Source organism: Pogona vitticeps, chromosome 7 (assembly GCF_051106095.1).
Source record: "Pogona vitticeps strain Pit_001003342236 chromosome 7, PviZW2.1, whole genome shotgun sequence".
Lineage (NCBI taxonomy): Eukaryota > Metazoa > Chordata > Lepidosauria > Squamata > Agamidae > Pogona > Pogona vitticeps.
Window position 1 is genome coordinate 33,548,203 of NC_135789.1, and position 27,342 is coordinate 33,575,544.

The 27,342-nt window shown below is 54.3% G+C and overlaps 1 protein-coding gene across 1 annotated transcript; it reads right to left on the reverse strand.

Annotated features, from left to right (window-relative positions):
• Positions 1 to 4,074: 4,074 nt before the first annotated feature.
• On the reverse strand, positions 4,075 to 27,340 carry RPA1 (replication protein A1). Its single transcript, XM_020803526.3, has 17 exons — positions 27,200 to 27,340; positions 25,156 to 25,203; positions 24,771 to 24,849; positions 24,071 to 24,179; positions 23,622 to 23,710; positions 22,231 to 22,326; positions 20,395 to 20,524; positions 19,603 to 19,705; positions 17,822 to 17,890; positions 17,420 to 17,612; positions 16,517 to 16,656; positions 15,438 to 15,586; positions 12,888 to 13,020; positions 11,441 to 11,617; positions 8,034 to 8,141; positions 6,338 to 6,424; positions 4,075 to 5,197 (listed from the first exon to the last, which is right to left on the reverse strand). Exons 1-17 carry the CDS (start codon positions 27,230 to 27,232, stop codon positions 5,087 to 5,089), a joined length of 1,854 nt encoding a protein of 617 aa, XP_020659185.3. The 5' UTR covers positions 27,233 to 27,340; the 3' UTR covers positions 4,075 to 5,086.
• Positions 27,341 to 27,342: the final 2 nt, after the last annotated feature.

A 27,342-nucleotide genomic window follows, 5' to 3' on the forward strand; every position in this document is an offset into this window, starting at 1 on the left:
CTCTGCCAATCCAGGGGCCACTGGGCTGAAAAGAGGGACGGGTGGTGACAGAGAATAGCCTCCGCTGGGGTGTGCTTCTCTTCCATCCAAAAGGGCTACAGAGGGATCCTGGCGTCCCCCTGGAAGACGTTTGCTCACTCGTTGGCTCATCGCTTGCCAGGCCCTGCTTCATATGGCAAGCCATTTGGCTGCTTAATTAGTGGCTCCTGCACGGAAGGCGGATTCCAGGCAGAGGAGGGGGAAACAGATTGTGGCAAGAGCAGTGAGTGACTCTAGGGCTGTGCAGCCCCTCCAGGCTTGACAAAAGGTCCAGGAGGAGGAGGAGGAGGGGGCAGGCGGGCGGGTGGGAGGGAGGGAGTGGGACGGCCTGGCTTCTTCCCAAAAGAGAGGAAAGGCGCTGTTGTTGACCCTGCAAATGCACACACCTCTGACCAAAAGTGGGGTGGGTGGCATAAGCACCTGTCGGACCTGACATGGAGGGAGAGAGAGAGAAATATCTCCCAGGCTTAACATAGTCAGAGGGGCAAAGAACCAAGGTGAGGGAGAGGCAGCTCTCCACCCCTTCCTCGTTGCAATGTATTCTCCCCACCAGCCCCGGCTGGCATGAGGAGAGCAGGTGCAGAACTGGGGGGGGGGGCTCCTTTCTTGGGACTTTGCAACGGAATGCAAGGTGGGGGCCCCGTTGAGTGCAACAGAGACCACCAAGCAGGGCGAGGCCGCCAGCCGTGTTGCCACCGGCACCTCGTGGGGAGAGACAAAGCAGCAAAAAGCGCAGAGGAAGGGATCGCTAAGAGGAAAGCAACTGCCCTCCCAGTAAAGAGCCTCTTTTTTAAAAAGGCTCAAGATCAGCCCACCCCACGGCTCCACTTCACTCTCGGACCGGCGGCCGCTGCTCTCCGATCGCTCTCCCTCCGGCGAGGCTGGGCCCGGCGGCCCAGTGGTTTCGCTCAGTACAAGACCGCTTCACATGTTCGTCAAGCAGCCTGGGATTCTGGAGGAAGCAGCCGCCAGGAGAGAACTCTAGATAATGCAAGTTAAATATAGGTTATGTTCACTGCATTTTTACAAGTGCTAGGTAGGGATATTATCCAGAGAAAGCTGTCATTTTTAATGACAGCACAAGCGCCAATTACCAGGAAAGGAATACACTTGGGAGCTAGAAGGTTTTATGCGCCCCACCCCACCCCCCCACCCCCTGCTTGAAACAGGGAAGGAGGAAGCGGCACAATGGTGGGGGTGGGGGGGGGGCACTCCGTTCTGCCAGCTCCTGAATTAGACGCAAATCGCTCCACCCGGTTGGTCTTAAGATGTTCCGCTACTTCACAGAGTGCCTGCGATACTTAAGGTGCATTTATGCAATGCTCGTACTTCACCTCATTATCAAGCCCATCAGGAAAATGGTTTCGGACTCGAGATACAGCTGGGGTGGGGGAGAAAAGAGAGGAGGCGGAAAAGCAGAACCAGTCTGGAAGGAAGGGAAGGGCCAGGTGCAGCCGGCAGCTGGCTGCAGAAACCGCCCTTCTGGTCTGGGCGCAAGGGGAGGGAGCACAGAAGCAGGGCAAGACCACCGCTCCACTCGGAAGACGCAGCAACTCCAGCGGGGTGCCTGTCGCTTGCTGCTCTACGGCATGCAGTCCAAGGGGCTTTGTGTGCCCTTGTCCAATGAGACAAGACAGACCCACACGGCTCGGGCGCAACACCCGGAAGGCCACCTTTTCGCACACGTGTAGCTCAAAAGGCGCAATCCCCTGATGCGGACGCAGCGGCGGCAGCAGGCCAAGAGCGCAGGACCAGGAGGGGTGGCCGAGACGGACCCCTTGCTCCCTCCCTCCCTCTGGAGGCGCTGGACTGCAAACCGCCCCCCCCCCAATATGTCACGGAAGGCTCCCAGAAAGCTACCTTCGCTTAGACGGGTTCTGCCCACCGGTTCATTCTGCCCAGAGTTACCAAATCCTAAGAGGCCGCGAGGGAGGGAGACCGGCTCGGCAGGGGGTCCTTCCGGCCAGCTTCCTGCCCAGGCAGTCTCCCCTCCAGGGACTCAACGGACCTCCGGAAGCCAGGCCGAGTAAGGCTGTGGCGAGCGTGTATGTGCGCGCGCGCCCTACCAGAAACTGACTGCACCCCACGAGGAAGGGAGGGCCGGCACACCATCTGAAAAGCCGAGGCGGGTGGAGGGCGTTAGGAGAACACCTTCCCTGGAGAAGAAGCCCATTCAAACAAACACTCCTGCATTTCTTTGCAAAGAAACTGTACAATAGGTGGGAAATTTCTCTGAATGCTGGAGAATTTTAGCACCCCCGCAGATAAATGGAAAACCTTTGAGGAGGTAAGTGGTTGAGGGGGGGAGATGGAGAGGGAGGGAGGGAGAGAGCAAGCACGCTCTGTAGCAAATGTTAAGCCGGACTGACTCACAACACGGAAAGGGATCGGCCGCCTTTGCTATAAATAAGGCCGCTCAGGCTGGCAGAAGATCGCCAGTCAATACAGCTTTCTCTCTCTCATTCTCTCTCTCCACACTGCCAAACTTCACTTTTAGGGAGTGTATTAATTACGCTGTCGATATCTGTCTGTTTCATTAGTGTATTAAATACCCCGATCAATAATATTTATACTGCTCAGAGCTGAGCTTAAGTGGGGGGCGGGCAAAGAGCCTGAGAGAAATGGCGGTGGTGGAGGGGCGGGAGAGGTATTTTGGACCTACCGCGTTCAAAATGTCAGCGCAAGCCATCAGGGACCCTCTGGGGCCTTTAATGGAGAGCATAAAGTATCTGAAACAGACAGGGATCAGCTCATCACTACCCGTTTTTCAGTCCTGGAACAAGAAGGCACAAGGGGATTCAAGGAACATTTCACAACTGGAAGGGAAATGGCTCTCTATCCTCTCCTCGCTGCCTCTGCTCCCCACCCCCACCCCACAGCTTAGCAGGGACGATGGAAGAGGATGCCACCCGCCTCCCGCCTTCCCCACCCCACCCACCAGTGTGAAGGTAAAGCTGATCAACTGCCAAGCCTGGCTGCTCTTTATCGCTGCTTTCCTTCCCAGAGTGACAACAGGTCATGACTCCTTGCCTTTCCCCCCATCAGGACAGGATCAGTGGGGAAGAGGGCTTGGGTCACTGGGAGGGGCCGGCGGCGCCAGCCACGTCAGGGAGAGGGACAATATCCAAGACCTGCTGGTTCCCACACCCCTCCTCCTCCCCAGTCTCTCATGAACCCAGAGGACTTCCCCACCTGCTGGGTGGACACCCAGCCTCCCATCACATCCAGTTCTGGGGCGGTGGCGGGGGGAAAGGCAAATGGAAGGCTAGCGGGGCAAAGAGAGGATCCCAAAAACCCACCCATGTGTCTATCAGAAGTGCCTGTAACGCTGTAAATCAGCAGACGCTTCCTAGAGCAAGGTGAGAGGCAGCCATCAAAGTGACCTGGTAGGGAACTCCAGGGACTCCTGGGGAGGGCTCATGGTTGAGCAGCAGGTGGTCCCGGGGGGGGGGAGGGTGGAAGGGGAGATGGGGTTTTCCAGAAGGCCAGGGGAGAGAGAAGGGGCATTCGCCTGTCTGTGCCCAGAGAAGGAAGAGGAGAAACGAGTGTGCAGCTCCACACGTGGACCAAGAGGGCCCTCCTGCGCCTGCCTGGCTCCCGAGTAACCTTCTGACTCACCCCCACAGGCCAAGTGCAACCCCGCCCGGCTGCTCAGAGCTGTGCATTCAACGCTTTGCTGCAGCCCAAGAATGCATAATTAATGCGATTAGAAGCTCCGCGGAGCCCAGCCCGACTCGCTGGAAAGGCCAGCAACCCTGCTCCTCGTTCAGCTTCTGTGCTGCGGGGCCAGCGTTTGTTGACGGATCACTCTCCCACCCCATCCACCCTCCCCCCCCAGCCGAGCCCAATCGTGTTTCATGTTTCGCTCGCCAGCTCGAGGTGGAGAAATTTCCACTCCCCACACCCAGCCAACCTCAGCACCAATAATAAGGTAACATCTCCCCCAAGTGAAAACGTATTACGGAAACTAATTAATTGCTTTCCAGTAATGGAAAAAACGCTGCCGTTTGCAGAAAGTGGAGCCCACAGAAGAGGCAGAAACTAAATGCTCTTTATTGAGAAAAAACATGGGGAAAGCACCACCCAACCCCTTTTGAAGGCGCGCTTCCCAGCCATTTGTGCTGGTAACAAACAAGCCTAAAAGGAATTTTGTTCACAGACAAACGCAAAAAAAAAAAAAAAGTTTTATATATATGGACAGGTAGCAAGGCACCACAGTCGGCAGCTGAAGGGAAAAAAATGAAATATTAATTGAAGTGAAAAACTAAAGGGCTGCTTTGTAGTTGCCGAGATTTCCCAAGGGGAGGAAGAGTCAACGCTTATCAGCTGCTCTCAGAAGAGACAATTTTGATTAATATCAGGCCCATCTGACTCAGTCTATTAAACCCTGAAGGAAGGATATTCTTCAGATAGAAGAGATACGCCTTTGATTAATAATTCTACCGTATTGCCATTCCAAGCATTAACAACTGCCTGGCACCTGTAGAAGGGAGAGAGGGAGGGAGGGAGTCTTTGAAGGCACAGGGAAGAAGGGGAAGAGAGGGGCGGAGGGCCCTCCTGGGAGCACTGAGGAAGAGAGCCGGCTGCGCCCATCCGGATCGCACCATCCAGGACTAGAGGCCCCAGTTGCCTCCTCCTCCTCCTCCTCCTCCTCCAATTGGAGCCTTTGGGGAATTTCAGGGTGAAAAACACAGGAGGCCTTTTCAACCTTTCAGGCCTCTCGTCTTGGCTAATCACAACAACAGGGCCCCGGCCCACCCCAGTTCTGCCGCCCTGGCAGACTCTCCCTTCCAGCTCGGCCCAGCCCAGCCCAGCCCAGCCCAGCCCAGGGAGATGCCGTGAGCAAGCACATCCCACGCCTGCCACACCACAGGAGTTGAGCAGGTCCGTCAAGAAAAGGCTGCCGGGCATTGGAACAGGCACCAGCAAACAAAGGAGCAGCCGGAAGGTGGGATGGGGAACCAACTTAAACCTAGGTGGCTTATTGTTCTACAGAGGAGACTCAGTCCTGCCTTGAAGCCAGCTGGCCGGCCTGCCAGCCGACACCTCAGCCTAGCAGGGCGGCGTTCTTCCGGATGGCCGCGATGAGGCGCTTGCCGTACTCCTTGTGGTTGACAGGCTTCACCTCCATCGCGGTCGCCTTCAGGCGCGATTCGTCCTTGGGAAGAGCAAGAGAAAGCTTCAGGTGAAGGCAAAGACCAGGCTGGACCAGCAGCGGTTTCCAGAGCTTCTGGCATTGAGGCAAGCCCAGAATCAACTGAGAAAGCTGGGCCAAGGGAGGCCGGGCCATGGGCGAGCGCAAGGTCCTGTCCTGTGGGGAAGGGGAGGGGGGTTCCGGGAGAAGGGAAGGAGGTGCCACGGCTGCAGCTGCGGAGAGGGGCGCAGGCCACGTGTCCCAAGGTGGCTCAAACGCACACAGCCACCGCCTCAGGCTGCAACCCTAACCCTCAGCCTCCAAAGGGGGATGATAGGACCAGCCTCTACGGACAAACCACTCTCCGCCAACTAAGCGTTAAGGAAAGAAGAGCAGCAGTCATGCTGGGAGCAAAGGGAAACCCAGCCCTACCACCACCAGCAGCAGCAGCAGGTCTCTGGGGCTTTGGAATACATCAGCCGGAGACATTCGGATGGGGTGCTGACCGAATCTGGGCAGGAGGGATATGAGGTTTCCCTCAGGGGAGGTCTCTAGGTAATGCACTGCCAGGGGCGATGGACTGCCACTCCCATAATAATCCCATAAACAGCCCACCATGAGAGCTAGCTGTCTTTCCAAGCTGGGTCACCTAAAAGACTCAGGCCCCGTGACTCTAAAGCTATGAGTCAAAAATTGGGCTACGGAAGGGTTACGAATCTCACTCTCCTCACTGGGCTGCTAAAGCCCCAGGATGCTCTGGGCTCTGGAGTCGGCGCCACACCCACCTCGGCTGCTAGAGCAGACACAACCTCCATTCCAGCTTCCATGCAAGGGACAGGTCTAAATTTAGTTTGGACTCCTACAGACCAACACAAAATTCTCTCCCCCCCCCCCCCAGTATGGGATGATCCAAGGGGCAGGAATGGCACAAGGCTGTTTGTTGGGTGAGTTCTGCTCTCTCCTCCCCCCCCCCCCACAAGCTTCTACAATGTGATTATATCTGTATTTTATTAGGCTTTCAAAGACAGTGCAATTTCCCAGAAGAGTCAAAATCCACAAAAGCAAATCCAGAGAGACTTCCAGTTTCTCCATTTTTAAGGCTTTTGGGGGGAAGAGAGAGAGAAAAGGAAAGGAGAGCAAGAGAAACTTGCAGATCTGGCTTACGTTGAAAGTCTCGAGCTTGACTCTGATCCGGAATTCATAGGTGGAGAAGTTGGCATTCTGAAACACTTCTTCAAATGCCCGCTCATTCTGTGGAAAAACAAGAGCGACCGATGTCAATGGCTCCATCAGTCCCGAGGTCACTTTTGCCGGAGAAAACGGCTCCACTGTGGGGGTTGCAAGCGGGGAGGGGCAAAGGCAGAAGGAAACGAAATGAAAGAGGAGCCTTCTGCTCTTCTACAGAAGGAGAACTGCCGGGGCAAAGGAGAGGCAGCACTCAAACCCCAAAGGTAGGGGGGGATCACTTTCCAGGGCCAAGCTGAGGACTGGCTGCTGGAACGGAGGCAATGTTGGCCGAAGGCATGAAGCACCTCAACAGCAATTAAAGGAGAGGCTTAATTACAAAACTCTTAAAATTGGGACAGGGGCAGGCGCCTTATCAGGGGCAGTCAGCCTGCCTTCCCAGCTTATCTGGCAAACCCCGTGATGTTTGAAGCACCAGCTCTTTCGAAGGGAGCAGATGAGGAAGGCCGGCTGGCTGGAGGGCTGGAATCCTGGACTGCTGGCAAAGACTCCAAGGGTCATCAAGTCTAGCCCGTGCAGGGATCCCACAGCGCCAAGATTCCTGGCAGATGGCTGCCTAACTCCTGTCTGAGCACCTCCCAGGAAAGAGAGTCTGCCTCCTTCCAGGGTCACCTGTCCCCACTCACTGGTTCTCATTTCATCAGAACGTCCATCTTTCACATGACGACCCATCAGAAATCTAAAGGCGGCTGTCAGAGGCCCCCTCCATTTCCATTCACGAACCCCTAAGCCTTTAAGGGTCAAAATGAGGAGCTGAAATGGGAGCAGGTGGGCCAGGCCCATCCTTCCCAGTTGGGACATCTCCTCCCAAGCTCCACAGGCGGCTTGGCCTTTCTCAACTGGCACACGGCCATGAATCTGTACTAGCACTGACCTCTTCTCTCTGGTGGCAATGAAGAAGCCTCACAGCCTTTTAAGCTGCTCTCTCTAGCCTTACGTGAGGCAGGAGCGAGCTCAGAGAGAGAGTGAGAGAGAGATTCAGATTAACGGCTGGGCGGGCCGCGGTCTCTCAGCAATGTGGCCTGTGCAGACGCTGAGAAATAAATGCTCTTCCCGTGTTGTGCTCCAGCTGGCCTTTGCCCCACCAACTGGGTGGCTTTGAGCGTGACAAGGCGGGAAGATACCATTCCCAGAAACGCCATAGGTGTGTCTTCCACCCCAACAGAGTACGGCACGCTCGCTGGCCACCACCTCCTCATTTGCAGAGAAGGGAAAGGGTAGAAATGATACTTTCCTTCCCAGCAGCAGAATCTGCCAAGGAAGAGGCGCCTTGCTGTGCAGAAGCCAAATTCCACCCAGCAAACAGTTTTATTCCACCAGCAGGAAGTCCTCTGGCGGCGCAGGCAGAGCCGGCCAATGGCAAATGCAAAAGGCAAGCTCTGCTCTCCACAGAAATGAAACCAACCACAGGACTTAAAAGGAAGAGGAGCCCAAAAGATGGGCCTTTCTGGAAACCCATCTGCTGCTGAAGGGCAATGTTCAGATGGCAATTTGTGAAAAACCTGGGGAACAGCTGCTGACTCCAAGACAGCCGGAAGGTAACGGGCCCACGCCCGCCCTGCAAAAGGTTCTCCATGACCCCTGCCCGGAACAGCAGCACAGCGAGTCACCTGACCTTTTCCTTCAGCTCTCCAAGATACACGGTGTTCTGCCCCAGGATGGTCTCCGCAGACTCCTGGAAACACGTGAGCCACTGGTTCTCCTGAAAGTCGGCAATGTTCACCTGGGAGAGGAAGAGGAACACAAACCGTTAACAGCCGGACACACAGCTGCGGAGGAGCCTCTGGGGGGACAAGAGAGGAAAGCCTCTTTTCCCCTAACCCCGGCCCCCTCCCCAAGGCGCCAGAATGTCCAGTGGAACATATCCAGAGGGCTGTGAACGAGTCCCTCCCTGTCCGGCCTGTCTTCTACTCCATTATTTGCTTAATTGATACCCCTCCTTTCTCCCCATGCAAGACTCCCTCCCCAAGGCGGCTCACAACAGAAATGAGAATGGACAAGGGAGGGACCTGGCCATTTAAAAGAGCAAGCGGGGTGGCACGTCTCCTGCCACTGAAGCTCCTTCTTTAGCAAAAATGAGATTTTAAAAAACCCACAACCTGTTGGCTGCTTGGGTAGGGGGCCTCCCTGCCTCCACGGGGTGGGGGTGGGGGAGATTCCTGGGTGGAGGGGCCAACAAGCACAGGAGTCCCCCGAGGAGCGTGAATCCTCAACTTGCCCCTCAGGAGGGGAATGGGCCTTCTTCTTCTTCTTCTTCTCAGACTCAAGGACTGGCTGAGATTTCTTGCGGCTGCTCTCCAACAACCCTCCTCATGCCAAGGACGTTCTTCTTTGTGTGTGCAAACCCCAGCCGCTTAATAGAAATTAATTGCACAGAACTGAGAGGGCTGCTCTTTAGCTTCAGGGACACTGGATAAAAGCTTGGGCTTGTTTGTTGCTGCCGCTTCTTTTCCTCCCCCCCCCTCAAAAGCATCAGTTGGGTGGGCGGACCGGCAGCGGTTGCTGCAGATGCGAACCTTTTACTTTTGAAGGGGAAAACCCAGAAGGCATTTGGTCTTGGGAATGGAGAATTTTGCACTGATCTATAGGAGCCCAAAGGTGGCCAAAACTGACGCGAATCTTTGGCAGCATCCTCATTCGCTCAGCGAGTAGAGAGGCACCGTGCTTTCAGGATCAAACAGAGCGAGGCTAGGAGGGCAACAGCCTCCACCCCCTGAAGGCCAGAGGAAACTCTAGGAACCAAGGGAACCTCCTTTCTGCATTGGGGGGGGCCTTGATGGAGACGCTCCCCCAACCTGGAAGCGCAGAGAGCCTACCTCCGAAGCGACAAGAGGAGAGCAGGGGAAAGAAGCCACTGGGGGGCTCAGTGCGGCTTTTGGAGCCTGTACCCTTAAGTCTCTCTCCCGACCGTGAAGACACTACATATTTAAAGCGGTGCTCCAGCGTCATGGAGGAAGGAGCACCGAGGCCTTCGGGAAGCTTCCTGGTTTTGTCTGCTTTTAAAGTCAAGATGAACTTTGGAAACAGTGGTGGGAATGAAGGTGGGGTGAAGACACACCACAAGACAAGAGGCACCCAGGCTCTCACCAGCTCAACCGGCTGAGACCCGCCTCCAGCGTGGACCAGGTGGAGGCACCTTACTCTGGGCGTAAGATGGAAGAGCAAGGGACACCAAGCGCTGGCCAGGCTAGAGCTGGGAGGACACGCAGAGAAGCCAGCTGCGCCCCCCCCGGGGGGGGAGAGGCAAGAAGGCCTCCCAAGGATGGCCCACGCCTGGGGGGGGGGGAGGTCCAGCCAGTGGCAGCAGGTCCACCAGCGCAGCTATCTTGACTGAAGAGGAACTCCTAACCGTGGGTCTTACAGCCCAACGGCTTCCATGCACGGACACACACAGAGAGAGCCCTTCTGCAGCCCTGGAGCACAGAAAGAGCCACCAATGCTTTCCTATAGCACAAGGCAACTCGCCCCTCGCCCCTCCCCGAGAGAGGAGCAGAATAAACGAAGGAGGGAAAATTGGAGTAGCCACAATCCACCATCAACCACTTCTCCCTCCCTCCCTCCCTCCCCTCCACACAATAAACCGTTTCCCCCCCACACCCCACCCCACCCCACCCCAGGGGGACACTTTTTATATTCTCAAACATTCTAATCAGGTGAGGCCATCTATTTGGAGAGGCTGTTCGTTGAGTCGCCCGATTAGGCAAAGCGAAGCCTCCAGCCGCCGCCCCAGCAGCCGCCGGCGCTGGGAAGGTCCCCTCCTCCCGGCTCCCTGCCTGGGAGCTTCTAAAGGCAAGTCCAAGGGCCCTAATTTCAGGGCACTTTTGCGAGGCGAAGAGAGGGGGGAAGGCAGCAGTGCTCTGGGGCTGCGGGCAGGCCTCACAGCGGCAGCCCCTCTCCGACGCACCCGGCCCCAACGCCGGCCCCATTAACGTGCGAGAGGCAGAACATTAGCGGCAAAAAAAGAAGGGAAAAAAGGCAACTAAATATAGGGACCAGCTGAATAAGGGCAATTACCGCCCCCCCCCCGAAACGCCATTCCGCATTAGCTTATCTTCCTGACAAAGACACGGAGGGGGCTCAGCAGAGGTTCTGCGTATGACGCAAAGACGGAAGTCAACGGGCCGGGCAGAAAAAAAGCCCCAGGAGGAGGGGCACGAAGACTCCTCGCTCCTCTCCTCATCTGTGTCCGTTTCAGGCTGCCTCAGCGTGACGAGAGGACGCCAGGAGGAGCCGGCAAACACCCCCACGAGACGCCTCTGCCTCCACGTGGGAGGAAGACAAGCCGGTCTCCTCCACCAGCCACGCAGAAGGCCCGGCAGCACACAACAGAGGTGGGGCAAAAGGGAAAGGGGCCTGGCACCGAGGCCACGGCCAGAAAAGCCACAGGCAAGGCACAGGACGAGGAAAAAGCTTAGCCCTCCAGAGACGAGAGCCCGCCGGAGGGACTCTGACCTGCAGAGTGAGCGTGGATCGGAAAAGGAGGACGCTGCACCCTCGGGGGTCAGACCACCGGAACGGCTGCCTCTTTGACCGGGAGTCCCTCTGGATGGGAAGGGTGAACACTCCAGCACCCCATCCTGCACAGCCAGTGGCTGGGGGGGATGGGAACTGCCACCCCACACACCTAGAGGGATCCCAGGTTTGGGCAGTCTTTGGGCAAACTGCACCTGGGGACTGATCGGAGGCTACCGGTGTTCCCATCTGCCAACAGAAGGTGCTCCACCCAAAATCAAGTGCACCTCCCAGCACCTTCTGAAGGCCTGGAAAAAAATCCATGCTCAACAGTGACTGGTTGAGCAAACCCTGCCCCCAAGATGCTCTTGGGCACTTGTCTTTTCCCCTCCCCAACTTTTTTATTTTTAAAGAAAAATAGCAGCTCAGTCCTCCCTCTCTCTTTCACTCAACCCCAGACCAGACCAGAGATCTCTTCTCTGGCCACCAAGGATCTTCACTACAAAGAGGACGCGAGTTTGCCGCTCATGGCTTCTCCGCCCTGCCATTCTCCCCTGTTCCGCGACTCACCGAGAGGATCATGCGGTACTTGAAATTGGGGAATTCCCGGTCGCATTTTTCACAGCGATAGAGCCCGTTCTGTTCATCGATCACTTTCTTATTGCAGTCCGGGGAGGGACACGCCTGGTACATGCAGTTCTCCTTCCGGAGATAGACCACCGTGCCCACACAGCTGAAGTAGTCGGCCTAAACAGGAGGACAAGAGAGTGGGACAAGATTTGTACTCCTGCATCCAGGAGAGGGTTGGACTTGATGGCCTTATAGGCCCCTTCCAACTTCACTCTTCTACGATTCTAAGACGCACGAAGTGGGAGGGACAGGAGACTAATGATCTATTCTTTTAAGCTCTAGAATGTTCCAAAGATCCGCACATGTGTCCTGCGAAACCCGTATGGGTAATCCATGGAGGCCACAAAGAACCTATGATTCTAAGGAGGAGGAGCAACCTGGGCAAAGAAGACAGGTTCTCTGCCCAGGGATCAGGATCCTCCGCAGGGAGGCCCGATCCTGCGGCTATCAACTCCCTTAAAATTAACCTCAGCTCCGACCCTCAACAGGCACCGCTACCGAATTCGCGTCCTGTTTAAAAAAACCTGAAGGGTTCCCACTTGTTGCTCCTTCGCCTCCCGAAGCAAACTCCCTGTGCTGAGTCGGGCACAGCGGCGCCCGCGTTATTGAGGGAGAAGATAAAGAGCTGCATTCATTAGAACAACACCCTCAACACAGCACCTGAATGGAGATATTGTGCCGTGAGTCTGTGTGCTTTAATTGACTGATTAATGGATCAACTACTTAGAGAACGAATTAATTGAGCTGGCTGAGGAACACGCTCCGCTCTGGCATAAATACTCCCTGCTATTACGAATGTGGCACACGCAAGCCCGGTTGTGATTTATTAAGAGCCAAACTGGCTTTCCTCCCCCGGGTGCCCTTTGACTAGGTTTTGGGACTAAAATCCCCCGTTGTCTCTACCCCCACGGCCGTGTGAGCTGGAGTGGATGGTTGGACGGTCAATCTTAGAACACTAAGGAGAAGTACTCCTGCTCATCCCTATTTCTCTAGACACAACAACTGGCCATTATGAAGACCGACCTTTAAACGGACCGTCGTCTTTTTGAAGCTTCCCTCCGCTAGCATGACGTCAGTTCTAGATGTTGTGCCGGGCTTCGTCCTGTTCTGGCTCTGGACTGTTTCCAGAAGGTATGGCAACGTTTTCAGATGACTGCGCACAGCCAAGGTCGCAGGAAAGGCAACTGAGGTTGGGGGCCCATTTGCCCGAAGCTCATCAGGCCCGTGGTGGAGTGGGGACCCGAACCAGCCCGTCCAGCGGGAGCAGTGGAGCCCAGTGGATCCTGCCTCGTCTCCCGGCCACCACCTTCCTACCCAACCTGCCAAAAGTCCCGAGGGAAGGGACAGTCCGTATTCTGGCTCCAGCCATTCCATGCTCCCACTTTACCTTATCTCCCTGCCCCAGGTTTTCTGCTTTGGCCTCGTACAGGGTCTTCCAGTACGTGTTTCCACCCGCCATGGGCATACCTCGTGTGCTCGAGATGGAGGTGGACTCCAGAAGCTGCCCTTCTGAATCAAACCTGGAAACAAAAGCAACAAGGAAAACTGAGATCCTTCCCGGTTCCGGGGACAAAGGCAGGCAGAATTTTATTTTTAGACTCTTGCTACATTCAGCACAAGAGGGATATTTTTTTATCAATGGAATGCACAGGAAACAATTACAGTAACTTGTGTATATTAGTCACCGAAATAGCATTTCAGGATAAGCTAATGCTCCATTTTAATTAGTGCAATATATTGTATAATGTCAGGGAAACGGGGACAAACTCTTGCTTGGCTTCCATGCACCAGCTAGTGGCCGCAGCTCAGCAGTGCAGCGGCTTCTAAAAGAGTCAGGCATCGGACCTTTAGTAACGGGGGGGGGGGGGGGGAGCTACATGACACGCTACCAACATCTTTGCGGACTGCTTGGGAGAGAAAGACAGACAGAGCTTAACAGATCTCTCAGGTCTGCTGTGGGAGAGAGTCAGACTCCCCCTGCCTGGCTGACAGGCAGGGGCCACCCCTTCTGTAACACACAAAAGAAGAAAGAAGCCTTGCCATTTAATTTGTTTTAGTAAACCGCTGGCTCTGTTTCACCAGAACCATCAGCCTCGACTAACAAGCAAGAGACGGCTGCTCAAGCCGTTGGGGAGGGGAAGAGTAGAGCAGCAACGGCAAAGAGGAGAAATAGGCCACGGGCACTGGGGACACGGGGTGGCGGGGAGGAGCCACTTGCCTTCCGAAGTCCTTTGTTCCCTGCTCCAGCGCATGGATTTGGAGCAGACCAACGTACCAAGAAAGAAGAAAGGGGGGAGGAGAGGAAGAGAAAAAGGTGGTATGCAGCAGGGAGGGAGGAGAGGCTGAGAGCGACACTTTGGTACTTGCAAATACAGCAGGTGGGTTTCGTAAGGCGCCTGCGGCACCCGCCAAACACAGAATGGAAAGCTGCCAAAGGCTGGAGAGAAAGGCGCCAACCGAGAGGAAGCCTCTCCTCAAACAGCACAGAAGGCGTAAAGAAAGCAAGTCTGCTTGGCAAGAGCTGCGAGATCGGGAGAGCTAAAGGGGGCCATGAGAGGGAGGCACACACGCACACACACCCGTACTGTGGTGCAGTGCCGAGTAAAGCCTGTAGAACGGGCACCCAGAGTGGGCTCTCAAAGCTCAGCCCTGGCCCTTGGAGCCACGGCTGCTCCGCTTCTCTGTGGCAAGCAGAGCAGGGTCCAAGGTGCGCTGTCCCATGTGGCAGCTCCAATGGCTTTCCCCCTCCCACCCCTGCCTATGCTCTCTCTCTCTCACTCACACACACACACACACACACACAGAGAGCACTCGGGGCTTTGAGGAGTCTGAGCTGAATGGGCTGTGGACAGCCACAGCCACCTCACAGAGCTTCTCCCTCTTGCAGGAGCCTCACTTTTCTTCCCTGATGCTCACGCCCACAAGGCAGCCGTGGACTCCTCGTGGATCCTTCTCTAGGACTCGCTAATGCCTGTGGAGAGCCACCCACGACGACCAGTCCACGCGTTGGTGTTCCAAAGCAAACAGGAGATGCCCGAAGAGAGAGAGAGAAGCAGCAGCCACCGCTTCCTTCCCCTCAGAACCCACCCACCACGTGTCCCTCCCACCCACTTTTCAGACGGGGCACCCATTCAAACACAGGCATGCTGTACCCGGGCGAAAGAAGAAGAGAAAGACACACAAAACTCCCCACCCCCACCCCCCGGGCCACAGCTCCTCCTGTGTCTCTGGCACAGCCTTGATGGTGCCAAGAGCACTTAACAGGAACAATGCGCCGAACGAAACCCAGCGCATTCAAGTGTCTCTGTCGCTAATGGATTTTTGTTCTCGGCAGCACGCAACAGCCAGACAGGCTGGGGAATCGTGGCAACCCGCTCCCTTGCAAGACTGGGGGAGAAAGGGTCACGGCCAAAGCCTTGCCCAGAGGGGACCCCATTTTCGCTACAGCTAATTCAGGAATCGAGAAAGGCTCCCTCAACACGTGGTCCTTTTGTGAAGAAGCTGCGCTTTGGTGGCACCGCCAGGCCCCCTGCTCTGCGCTGCCAACAAGCGAAATGCCCTCATGGCCTGCTACCAAACGCCAGGATCAAGGCGGAGGCTGGGAGAAAGCAATTGCCACAGGGAATCCCATCCAAGGAAGAGAAGAACCTTATTCCTCCTCTCCCCACTTCGAGCCAAGGAGGAGTGGGGAAACCGGGACATGCCCCGGGCAGTCTCCCATATGAGAAGGCCTAGGCCTGCTTTGTTTCCAAAACCAGAGGAACCGGGGTGCATTCAGAATGGTGCAGGGAGGCATCACCTCCGGAAACGACCACTGCATGCAGGTGGGGAGGGCGACAGAAAAGACCAGCACCTTCCTCCCTCAACCAACTGGGGCGAGAGGATGAACCAGCAAAAACTGCCAAGACCCCCCCCCCCCCGAGGATCAAGAACATACCATCCTCGCAACTTGAAGGACTCCGGGTGGTCAGGGTTGACAATGAAAGTGCTGGATGAAAGGACAGAGAGACTCCGGCCCCCGAAATCTGAGACACGGGCTCCTTTGATGGCCACCACAGGCTGCCGAGAGCCATCGAATTTCTCAGCCTGGTGGAGGGAAAAAAAAAGGGGGGGGGGGGAGAAGACAAAGGAATCCAGGGTCACCTGTTAACATGCCAACACAACAAGAAGCCCAGGGAGGTGGCGAGAGGCTTCTTAGAAATGCTCGACTGTTTTAAGCCACCTTTTCCCCTGGCGTGGCTGTGTGCCGATGAAGGCTGCCCTCCTGGAGCCTGACTAAATGTCCAGCTCTTGAGGAAGGGGCTGCTGGGTGACCAAACCATAAGCATGACAGTACTGGCCGCACTCAGAGACATCACAACCCCTGGACTCCATCTCCCACATACTCTCTTCCCTGCGTGCCGTACCCGGCTGTCCTCAGCCTGAAAACAAGGCCTGTGCTAGAGAAGCCTATGTGGCGAACGTCCGCTGGAACCCTCTTGGCTAGAGGGTGCTATTATTGGGGGAGATACGGAGGATAGAAGACGTGTCTTCCAACAAGTCTGACAGGCAGCGAACAAGACTCTGGAACAAAGGGAGCTCCTTGAGACCTACCCAGCCCAGTCCCCTCGGCTCTGAGTGGCAACAGGGGCTCTTCGGAGTCTCAAGCAGAGAGCGCCTCTCGGCCAGCGGGCGCTCAGCAGAGCGGGAGAAAGGCTGCTTTGGCAGCACAGAGGTGAAAACGCCCAGCCTCTCTCGCAGCCTGCCTTCTTCCAGCCCCTCCTGCTACTGAGTCCCTTGGAGGAGAGATGCATTCAGGGGTTCAGAGCAGGACCTTCAGCATACCAGGGCCCTAGCCTGAACCAAGAGCCCGCCCCCCCACAGAGAACAACTACACCTGTTCTTAAGAGGCCTCGTGTGAGCCGCTCTATCGTGCGGTGGCACTAAAGGGGCTCCCCACGCCGTGGGGTGGGGGGATGGCCAAGGCCTCCTGAGAAAGGGCACCTCGGCCTTCAGGCCACTCTCTGGACCACTTACTTCTGTCCCCCAGAGAGTGGCCGTCACCATCTTGCCAGACATGTCAACCAGGTGCACATCCCTCTTGGAGACCTCCCGGTTGGAGGTTTTAACAGTGATTTTCGTGGAGTCGTCGTAGCTTTTGCAGACTCCAATGACATCTGAAAGGTAAGTGGGAAAGGTGTCAAACCCACTGGGTTGGCCCCTGGGCCTGGAAGAGGGAGGCCTCCCAGGCGCCTGATTCTGTCTGCAAGGAAGACGCCCCAGGGCCCTTCCCTCTCCCGCTCCAGAGATCGGCCCTCCTCTCCCTGCGAGGACGGACACAAAACCCACCCTGGGGAAGAGTTTGGAGGCGGCGGCGGTGGCAATGGCAGAAACGAGAACAAGAATGAAAGAGAGCGAGAGAGCTCATGGGGGACTTCATTCCCCTCCGTTATCAGCTGTTCATTAACACAGCGGTTTTGTTACTCTACAAGACCCAAAAATTGCCCGAACCTGGCATTTAACAAGACGAGGGAGACAGAAAGGGAGGGAGCATTTTATATCAAAACAAACATCAGGTGGGACCCCGCACCACGCCGTGTGGGAAGAGCAGCAGGAAACAGGGCAAGCAGGCAGGGGGCCCGGCAGGACCAAGGACTCAAATGGGCAGCCCCTGTGCCTGAAATCCAAACTGCACACCTCAGCCAAACCGCTAGTTTGCCAGTCTTTTCTTGGGGGGGGGGGGATAACCTCTCCCTCCCCTGCAACATGTGCCAGTAAAAGGGAGCTGGTTTCTCAGCAACAGAAAGCAGTGCTGAGAGTTTGCCAGGAGAGCTTTCCAACTGACAAGAGGGAGGGAGGTTTGCCCCTCCAGGGCCAAGGCAGTTATTTCCACCACCACCACCACCCCCATGAGGCCTTCCAAGCCACAGCCCGACTGACCCACAATGGAGTCCTTGTCCACCTTCTCCAAGTCGCTGATGGAGACAAAGTTGAACTGGACGGAGGGGAGGTGCTGGGCATCCTCGCAGGGGATGACGGAGGTGTCGTTGGCGAAGGTGATCTCATAGTCGTTCTTGATCGACGTGTACTGCTTGTTAGCGGTCTTCAGGTGACCCTTGGAGAAGTAGTAGACCTGCAGCGGAGAAAAGGTGGGGTAGAACCGGGACGGCCTCCTTCTTCCTCTGCCGCTCCTCACCGCCCCAAAAGACTGCGGGCTGGCTGCCTCGGCAGGAGGTTGGACTTGGCAACCCCGTCCAACCCGGGTTCCTCTTGATCGTGCCATTGTCACAGAACATTCCCCCACCGCTGCCGCCCCCCCCCATCAGCCGGGGTAGGGAGTACCTTGTTCATCTCAAGGAGAGGGAAGAACTTGTCCACTTGCTCGTTGAAGGCTGTGGCTCTGATCTCCCCCTGAGGGAAGAAGGTGGGAGATGGAAGCGTCAGGAGGGACATTCCCAGGCCAAGGCAGAAGCCCCCCCACTGGTCCCGATCGATCCTCAGACGAGATGTAGGCGGAGGGCGTCTGCTGAGGATTAAAATGTCCCCCCCCCCCGCCTCTTTCTAACCCCAAGCACAAGGGAGGGGTAGTGACACTGCTCTGCAGGCAGAAGGGCCCAGCCCCAGCTCTCGGCAGCCCTTCCAGGAAGGGCCAGGCCAGACTCCTGCTTGAACCTGCCCCCCCCCAGAGAGATGGGCCTGCCCATCAGGACTGGGCTAAGAGGGACCCCAAGGGCCGGGCTCCATCTGCGAGAAACCCCATTTCTTATTTTACGGAACTCTAAACCACTGGTTCTTAACCTTGGGTTACTCAGGAGTTTTGGACTGCAACTCCCAGAAGCCTTCACCACCAGCTGTCCTAACCGGGGTTTCTGGGAGTTGCAGTTCAAAAGCATCCGAGTAACAAAGGTTAAGAACCACTGCTCTAAACCATGCTCACGAACCCCTCCTCTCAAAAATAGGTATGTTTTGGCAACTTGAGAATGTGCGCAAGCATTGACCAACCTTTCAAAAACCAGGCGCTTAGATCCTTTTTTGCTGGCCTGCCACTTAGTAGGTCTCCTAAACTGCCCATCCAGTGGCAGGGTGAGGTCCTGTGGGTCTGTCTCCCTCCCGGTCCCTCCCCCTCAGGAAAGGGCAAAGAATGGGGAGCACCCCCAACCAGGAGAGGGGCCCTGGACCATGCCCTCTTACAAGTGGGCTAATTCCTGCCTCGAGCTCAGGAAATTAGGGGATGGCAATCACGCTTGCGCCGGCAGCATTCCACACTGCTGTGACAGGCCCTTCCCGAAGTGATAATTAAAAGCAGAGCGGGAGAACCAGCAGCTAAGATGTTTATGCAAGAAGAGTATTAAAATTGTAATAAAAACTGTCAGTCAAAAACCCTGAACCTGACAGCCCGACGGGAGGAGGAGAAGCACAAAATGAACAGCTGATGGAGACGCGCCCTCCGTTCCAAAAGACCCCCCCCCCGGTTCCCTTCTCTGGGCCCTAGCAGGACAAGACACTCCACAAACCACCACCACCGTGGAGGTACCGCTAATGGCTGTCACTTGATTAGGAGCTTTGAGTGACAGAACTTAAGGACGAGGCTTGGTTAATTAAGCTTCACTCCCCGCAAACTGAAGGCAAACATCCTCCTTGGGTTACATATGTATTTTCTAATTAAAGAGATGTTCTGTTTGGAGATGCTAATCGTTTACACGCCACCCCTCCCCTCCTTCCGCAGGGGAACCTGCAACCGGTGGTGGTGCTGCTGTGGCAATAGAGCCGGCTGCCCAATAAAGGCACACAGGAACAGAAACACCAGAAGGTGACTCTTTCTCGCCTCCCCCCCCTTCTCCCCCAAACCATCATTCTCTCATTTCCTAAAGTTCACTCGTACAGCTACTACATTTCAGCAGACTCTGCTGTCAGAAAAGAACCGGTAGGCAGCCCACGTTAAGATCCAAGTCTAAATTTAGGGAGAAGCGCCCGAAAGGAATAAATAAAAGTGAAACTATGGCAAGACTGAAGGTGCCTTTGGTCGCTGAATCCTTCCTCAAGAGAGGCCGCAGGAGAAGCCTGCTGCCGGCCGCCTCCTGCAAGCACGAGGGCACCCCTCCTTTCTTTCCTCCTCCACTTACACTTTCGTCGACCAGCTCTATGGAGAACAGCTTCCCTTCCCCACGTGAGTTGCTCCACGTTCGGATCTGGCCCTTCTGAGTCACCCGGGCACAAATGGTCCACCTGGAAGCACAAAAGCATGAACTGGAAAGCTGCCCACCAAGCAGTCAGGCCCTACCTGTGTCTTTTCTGGAAGCTTCCTAAATGTGGGGCCTGCAAGCCACCTTCCCGGACGACCAAAGCCGCCCCCTTCAGGCCAATGGAGGAGGCCCACCTCAGGGGGCAGCTTCTTGACTCTCACACCGGACTGCCCGAGATAGACCTGCCTCCCACTACCGCAGAGACAGCAGAGCTGCGCACGGCCACCTCCAGTGGCCCTCTTTGGAACTAGTCACGGACCTAGAGGCTGATTACCTCGGTCATGCCAACAGAAGAGGCACCAGGTCCAAGCACCCCAGGGAGCCAGAAATCCCCGGGGCATCCTGGCACAGACCAATGTGGACACACCCAGCCACAACACCAAAGAATGGGCTGTTTGGCCAAAAGGACACAAGCCATCATCTGGGAGAGCCTTCCATGATTCAAAGTCCTTCCACCACAACAGGGGCGGTCATGGCCAAGCAACAAGGGGCTGTGGAGGCATCTGGCAGGCAAGAAAACAAGCATCCACTGGTCGTGCGATGTCTGCCCTTGTGGTGCAGCACTGCACTCCAGACTCTGCTTGCAGCCAGAGGGGGTGTATGCGCGTGCGTTCACATGAGCTGACAACACATACCCTTTCTCTGAGAACGCAGGATTCTCGGCCCACTTACTTGGACTGGTAGGGGTTCAGGCTGGCAATGGGCACCACTTTGGCCTGAGAGCCCCCAGGAGTGCTCAGGAAACTGGAGCTGCTGGGCTTCCCAACCATCTTGGCAGGGCTGTTGTATTTGGCTACGTTTCCTAAGGGAGAGGCACATCCGAAATTCAGTAGTTCAGGCGTAGAAGAGGGCCTGGTGCTTCCGTTCCTGCCAGCTAGTGACCCAAAACCAGGAGCACCCCTGCCCTGGTGCCCCTTTGCTCCTCTCTTGTGTCTCACGTGTGAAAATGCGAGGGAAGAGCAAACATGAGGCTGATTCCACAACGGCAAGCTTCCAGATTCATGGTTTCCTCCCTCCCTCCGGCATCCTTTTCTGTCCACAAGGACCAAGAGCACCGAGAGCCTCCCCCCCCCCCCCGGATGAGAGACAGTCAGGCTTTGCATCCTGCTCTCCTGCCACCCTGTGTGAGGACACAGCGCCCCCACCAGCAAAACCCGGTACTGCAAGGTATCCGTCCGGTACTACATCTGGGCCATATCCGAGCCACAAAACTCAGGGCATGAGACATACTGTACACACGGTGGGGTAGAAACCAAATAAGCCAGCCCACCATTAAGAGGTGAGCTCCGCCTTTTTCATTAAGTGCAAAAGAGAGGACTTATCCTGCTTATAAATCAGATTTCTTTCATCTGTTTGATAACATTAAAAACTATGTAGAGTTATTCTTGTACTTGTCGTGGAGCTAACTTTGAAAGTGACTCTTGTCGCAAAGGTTTTTAATGTTGCGTCCAAGTTGCTAATCTTTAAGAGGCTACGAGATCTTTCAGTTTTTAACAGCAAAAGCGCAGTGTGATGTTACACATTTAAGTTATCAGCAATATATACAAATCGCTCAGCTATGTGTATTCCAAACGTATTCCTTTCCTCATTGAAACGAATATTTTGTCACAGAGTAGATTCTTCCACTGTTGTGAAAAAGATCATTCATAAAAGGCCAATACTGTTTCCCGCTAGACACACGTGCACAGTGTCCATACATTCACAAAAGAATTAGGCAGTTGGCCCATCACCTGCCAATGCCGCCCCCCCCCCCATCCCTTCATGTAGGAAACAATTAGTACGGGTGCCTGTGATAATTTCCTGCAAGCTCTGAAAATGACTGGACCAATCACTCTTAATGAAGCTCTGCTCTAACCTGACAGGGCCTAAGCGTCGTTTCTCATTTTCCATTCCATATCAGGTTCCTCGTTCAATTTGCTTTTCAGCTGCATGCCACCCTGTGTGCAGCAGCCCCATCCGCTCTTCCAACCTCCCCCTCCACCAAGCATATAAAAGGGATTTTAATTAAAAACATTTACAGCCGATAAAGAGACAGCAGGCAAACAGCAACCTAAACAAAGAGTGCCGGGCATTACGAAACCTGTTGAGGGAGACACATTCGGCCCTCAATCCAACACCCCCCCCAAAAGCACCAGCACCACTGGCTTGCCAGCTTCTTGGCCTCCTCCTTCCCCCTCCACTTCTCACTGGACCCTACGGCCAGCAGTATCTAGTGATGATGGCACGCAGCGCAAGGGCTCCGTGAGGCCAGGCTGAATTTTGCAAGTAAAACACAATACTTCCCCCATCCCTAAAAATCCAGCAACCTTTTCCGTGGTGAAAGCTGCCATTTTGGCCACAGAGGCTGTTCACAGCAGAGTCCCACCCTCACATGAGAGACAAGAGCAGAAAAGCCAGGCTGTGCCCCGCCCGGGAGCCATCCTTTTCTGTCTCCCTCTTCCGTTCCACTGACAGCCTTGCTGCCCTGCTTTGTTGTGACTCGCCCCACCCCAGAGGACAACTCCTTACCCGCTGAGCTCACGTTCTGCTGCAGGGGGGTGCTGCTGGCCACTTGGTTGGCTGTGGGCCCACCAGCCTGTGGGAGCGTCCCTCCTTGTCCAGTGCCTGGCACGATCCAAGGGAGAAAAGAACCACGACAGACACAAGAGTTAGCAGGCAAGTGCCCACGGGGGACTTCCATGCGCACCTCTTTGGAACGACCTCCTGCGGGTCTAAATAACTCAGAGAATGCCAGCAGAGACCAAGCCAAAAGGGTTCACTGAGAGTGCAAAGGGGGAAGGTCGGCCCCACTTGGCCATGAGCTGTGCCGGCTGGGGGATTTACTGAAGCTCTGTAAATGCCTCCTCCTTCCTACCCGGTTTCCTCGAAAATAAGACCTAACCTGAAAAAAAGCCCTAGTATGCTTTTTCAGGATGCTCGTCATATAAGCCCTACCCCAAAAAGAAACCCTAGTTAAGTGAAACCCCACCCTCCACCATTGTACAGCATGGTGCAGCAACCAGAAGACAACATGACTGTATTTGAATAAATGTAGACTGTTATATATGAAAAAATAAAACATCCCCTGAAAATAAGCCCTACTGCATTTTTGGAGCAAAAATTAATATAAGACCCTGTCTTATTTTCAAGGAAACACAGCAGAACCACTTTCCAGGCTAGCTCACGAAGGACGGGAGGCCTGGCAGGGTGTTCAGAAAGGTGACTTTTGGGGCCTACGGCTCCCAGGACCCCACGGGCCGAAAAGGGAACTTTCCCAAATTCTAGCTTTTCCCTTTAAAAGCCCTCATTCTGACTCATTCCTGTCGTTTCTATGTGCCAGCGGTTCATGCGTTAATTATCAGCCAGAGAGGGGCAGAATATTTTTGTCAGTGTTAGGAGGGAGAGGTGTATCTTGAGGAGGGCACCGAAGGAAGAGAAGGAGGGGGAGCTAGAAAGAAGGTGGAGGAGCCACAGAGAGACAAGAGGACTCGGAATTAAAGTCTTTAGGAGAACCCCAGGGTGGATGTGTGCCATCCACTTGTCTTTGGGGCATCACAGGCTCTCTCTGATGCCACCTGTCTCCACGCCACCAAGGAACAGAGACCGCCCAACCAAGACAGAAAGAGCAGAAATGTGAGTGGGGCAAAAGTCCAAAAAAGAAACCCAGGCACAAGGCAGTTCATCCCAGATTTTTTAAAAAAAGATCTAATTTATCAAGAAAAGGGAGATCACATCATTGAGAAAAACAGCCTGGTAGTTTAGGCTCTAAAGCAGCACTTGGTTGAGCCAGTACCTTCCTGATGTGCTGGACTCCAACTCCCATAATCTCTGCCGAACACCATAGGGTTAAGAGAGCTGGAATTTCAACAGGCCTGGAAGGAATCAGACAAACAGTCTACCCTCTGGGAAAAGCTCCTTACCGTCTGCGTACGGCACCGGATTGCCGATCTTCACAGCCATGGCATCAGCTCTTCTGATCACCTCTAAGTCCATCAAGATAACCACCCGCCTGCAAAGGGAAGCAGAGGCTCTTTCACTCCCGCTGCCTGTGTTGCATTTTTCGGAAGACTGGAAGCCAAAAAGGCAAAGGAGGACTCCTGATCTCAGGGGGTTCACTGGAGGAAACGGGCTGCTGTTCGTTCACACATGCACACAGAAGGAGAAGCCCAGATTCCGGTAGACCTTTTCTCATTGTTGAATCCTCGTTTACTGCTCACACCACTCTCATTCAAACCGGGATCCCTGGTTTATTTACCTACTTTTCAAGAGCAGCCCAAGGGACAAGCACCGTTCCCTAAGGGGACATGTACAGCACCTAACTGTGCCCAGAAGGATCCTGTCTGGTGGCCCATCGCGCCCAGCGACTTACCTTCCATCTTTTAGGGTATTAACAATGAACCGGTTAATCTGGCAGACGGCATTGGAGCTCAAGCTCTGGTCATCCACCATCGAATTCAGTTGTGTTGCCAACATGAAGGCTGTGAGACGAAAGCGGAAGAGGGGAGAACAAAAGCTTTGACAAATCCGGTCTTTATGAGGTCAAAGTGCAAAAACAGAACCAACACGCAAGTCTTTGAAACGCTTTGGCCCTCCCACATCCGTTGAGACTCGCTGGTAAGCCGGACACAGGACTTTCCGAGTCCAGCTGAGCTAGCTCGTCCTGAAACAGACTATGTCAAGGGCCAAACCTGCCTGCAACCCACATGCTTTGACCACTGACCTACACTACCTCTCCCTACTTGTCGCTTAAATTTCTCAGAGTGGCTTTTTAAATATATTTGCGCACTCATTGTTCTTAGCTTTAATATTGTCTTATAACAATGTATGATGCCTCTGCGTGCTAATTATTCTTAGCATTAAATACAGGGTTTTAACGTTGTTAACCACTGTTGTTTACTCATTGTTTTCAACTTTAAATGTTGTCTTTCAAAACTGTAAGCCACCTTGGATCCTTTTCAAGGAGAAACGCTGGGCAAAAATACATTTTAAATAAATAAATAATCAATACTCTCGCCTCATAGAAGTGCCTAGTTCAGCATTCCTACCCCCCACAGGGCACTCCCACTTACAGGAAAGCGTATTCACTCCATCGCTCATCAGCATTCGGTAACGTGGCGGTCCGTTCCCACTGGAAATCGGGCGGATGTTCTGGGTATAAAACAGACCCTTTTAGCCAGGTTCCCCCAGGAACAGCCGTTTGGCATGGCATCCAATAACAGGGAGGAGTCGAGATAAACACAGATGACAAGCAAAGATGGAAGCACAAAGGGCTCCAGATCTTAAGAGGCAGCAGCTCTCACGCACATACAGCTCCTATCCCTTTGCCACTCCGAATTAGGATGGCAAAGTCTGTCCCTTAAGCCTAAATATTGGCTTGCTTGCAGCTCATAAAAAAAGAGCTAAGGCATTGTTATCAATCAAGACAGAAAAAGAACCACAACAGGGAATACTTACAATCAGCTGAAGAACAGGTTTCACAACGTTCCCTCCTTGCATTATGGCCTGGAAAAAAGACAAGAGAGAAAGAGGGAGACTGGTTAGCCCCTTTAAGGAGAAGAGGATAAGCCACTTGATCTCCACAGCACATTTCCTGAGGAAGATTCTTTTTCACCAGATTTTCAGATAACATCCCCAGAGGCAACAGTTTCAGACCTTCCCAGCTGACCGGCAATATGAAATCATGATGGAAAAGGCAATAAACAATAAAAATTCACAAATATCTGTCATCTTATATCTCCTTTTACGTCTAACAAAGTGGGCTTGTCCATGAAGGCTCACATTAAAAAAATAATACAAAGTTAAGTCTTTAAGGTGCCACCATGTTTTTGTCTTTTGATTTGTTCTTTTCTTTTCTCTGATTTATTTATTTATTTATTTATTTATTTATTTATTTATTTATATGCCGCCCACACTACCCAAAGGTCTCTGGGCGGCTTACAACATTTAAAATACAATAACATACATAAAACATATGTTTCCTAGAGAATAAGCTCCAGTGAACATAGCTGGATTTAGGTATGAGTAAACAAACATACAATTAAGCCATTAGGGCTGTTAACAATAACATGACTGTTTACAAAACTAAATAAATAGTTTATCCAATGAGCTATATTCAGGCTATATTTTCCCCGATAGTTTTAGAAGTATTCAGGAACCTTTCATATTACTCTTATCCCTTCGCCCCACGCTTAACACTTTAGGAAGTATGACTTCTCATCCTAGCTGGTTTCTACCAAGCTAAATTAAAAAGTCATATATGAATGCAATCTTAAAAGTGTAGATTTTGAGGATAATGAATAACAGTAAGCAAAAACTGCACCATTCTAATTCCTGAGTATTTAATGCCTATTCCTTTAACTAAATAAACTATTAAGGGCATTTTCACATGTATTTCTGTTACAGGTTCACATGCCTCTTTTATTTTAGGTGTTCTTTCCCAATTTTTGCCTTAAATGGTTGCGCAGACTAAAAGGGTGCCTTCTTCTACAAGCTGCTGGGGGTGGGGCCACAGGCTGATAGCAAGACCAGGGAACCCATGGCCTCTTCTGCTCTTATAAAGCCTGTGCCTGGTGGACACAAGTGTCCCTGGAGACAAAAATATCCCTCTCCTTACATATGTGCGCCTTTACTTATGTATACACTTATATATGCAATGTGTGTGCGTGTGTGTATATATGATTTATCTCTGCATATGTGTGTATACACATGTATATGCACACATATATAGGTACATAGACGTTTACACATATATGTGCACGTATTTGCACACTCATTCACACACACAAGCACGTGTGTATACTGTACATATATAAGCACGTGGATGTGTAGATGTTTATTCCACTCTCATGGCCCATTTACCTAACTCTTCAGGAGCCAAACCGACAGACAGGCCGGGCTATCATCCTAGGGGAAGGGCGGGCAGGCAGGATCGAAAGGCTCGGGCGGGGGGGGGGGGACGGCCACGAAGCACCCACCGCCCGATTCGGGCCGCCCGCAGGCGACTTCTCGGGCCTGGCACGGCTCGGGGCTCTGCCCCCCTCCCCGCCCCTTCATCCAGCATCCGCCGAGACCCCCTTCTCCGCGCAGATTTTCCTCTCCTCCTCCCCCCCCCGCAACCACCACCACCACCGCCGCCGCCGCCACTCTGAGGCCCTCATGGGTTTCCCACACGCGCGCTCCACCGAGGCCTCCGGGCACCACAGGAGGCTTTCACCGCCCGCCGAGGAAGGCGCCGCCCTCGGGCAGCCCCGCCGGAGCCCGGTTGAGGCCCGACCGACCGACCCGGGAGTGCGGCGGACGCGCGTCTCCGCGTTCACAAGCACGCTCTTCCGACCCCAGGAACGCGCGCACGGGGAGGGGGGCATACTCCACAGACACGTGTCGCCCCCCCCTCCCGCTACCCCGGGCCTTGAGTCTTCGGGCTGAGGAAAGGGGCCAGAGGGGGGGTGCCTCCCGGGGGGGGGGCTTCCTCCTCCTGCCGCTGCGGTGTCTCTCTTACCACGATAGAGCCCTCGCTCAGCCGGACCGCCATCCTGACGAGACCCGGAGCTTTCCCGCTTCAAGCGCGCGCGACGCCTTCCCCACCCCCTTCCCGGTCCTTTTCCAAACGACGACACCTGGCGGCCACGGAGGCCCCGCCCC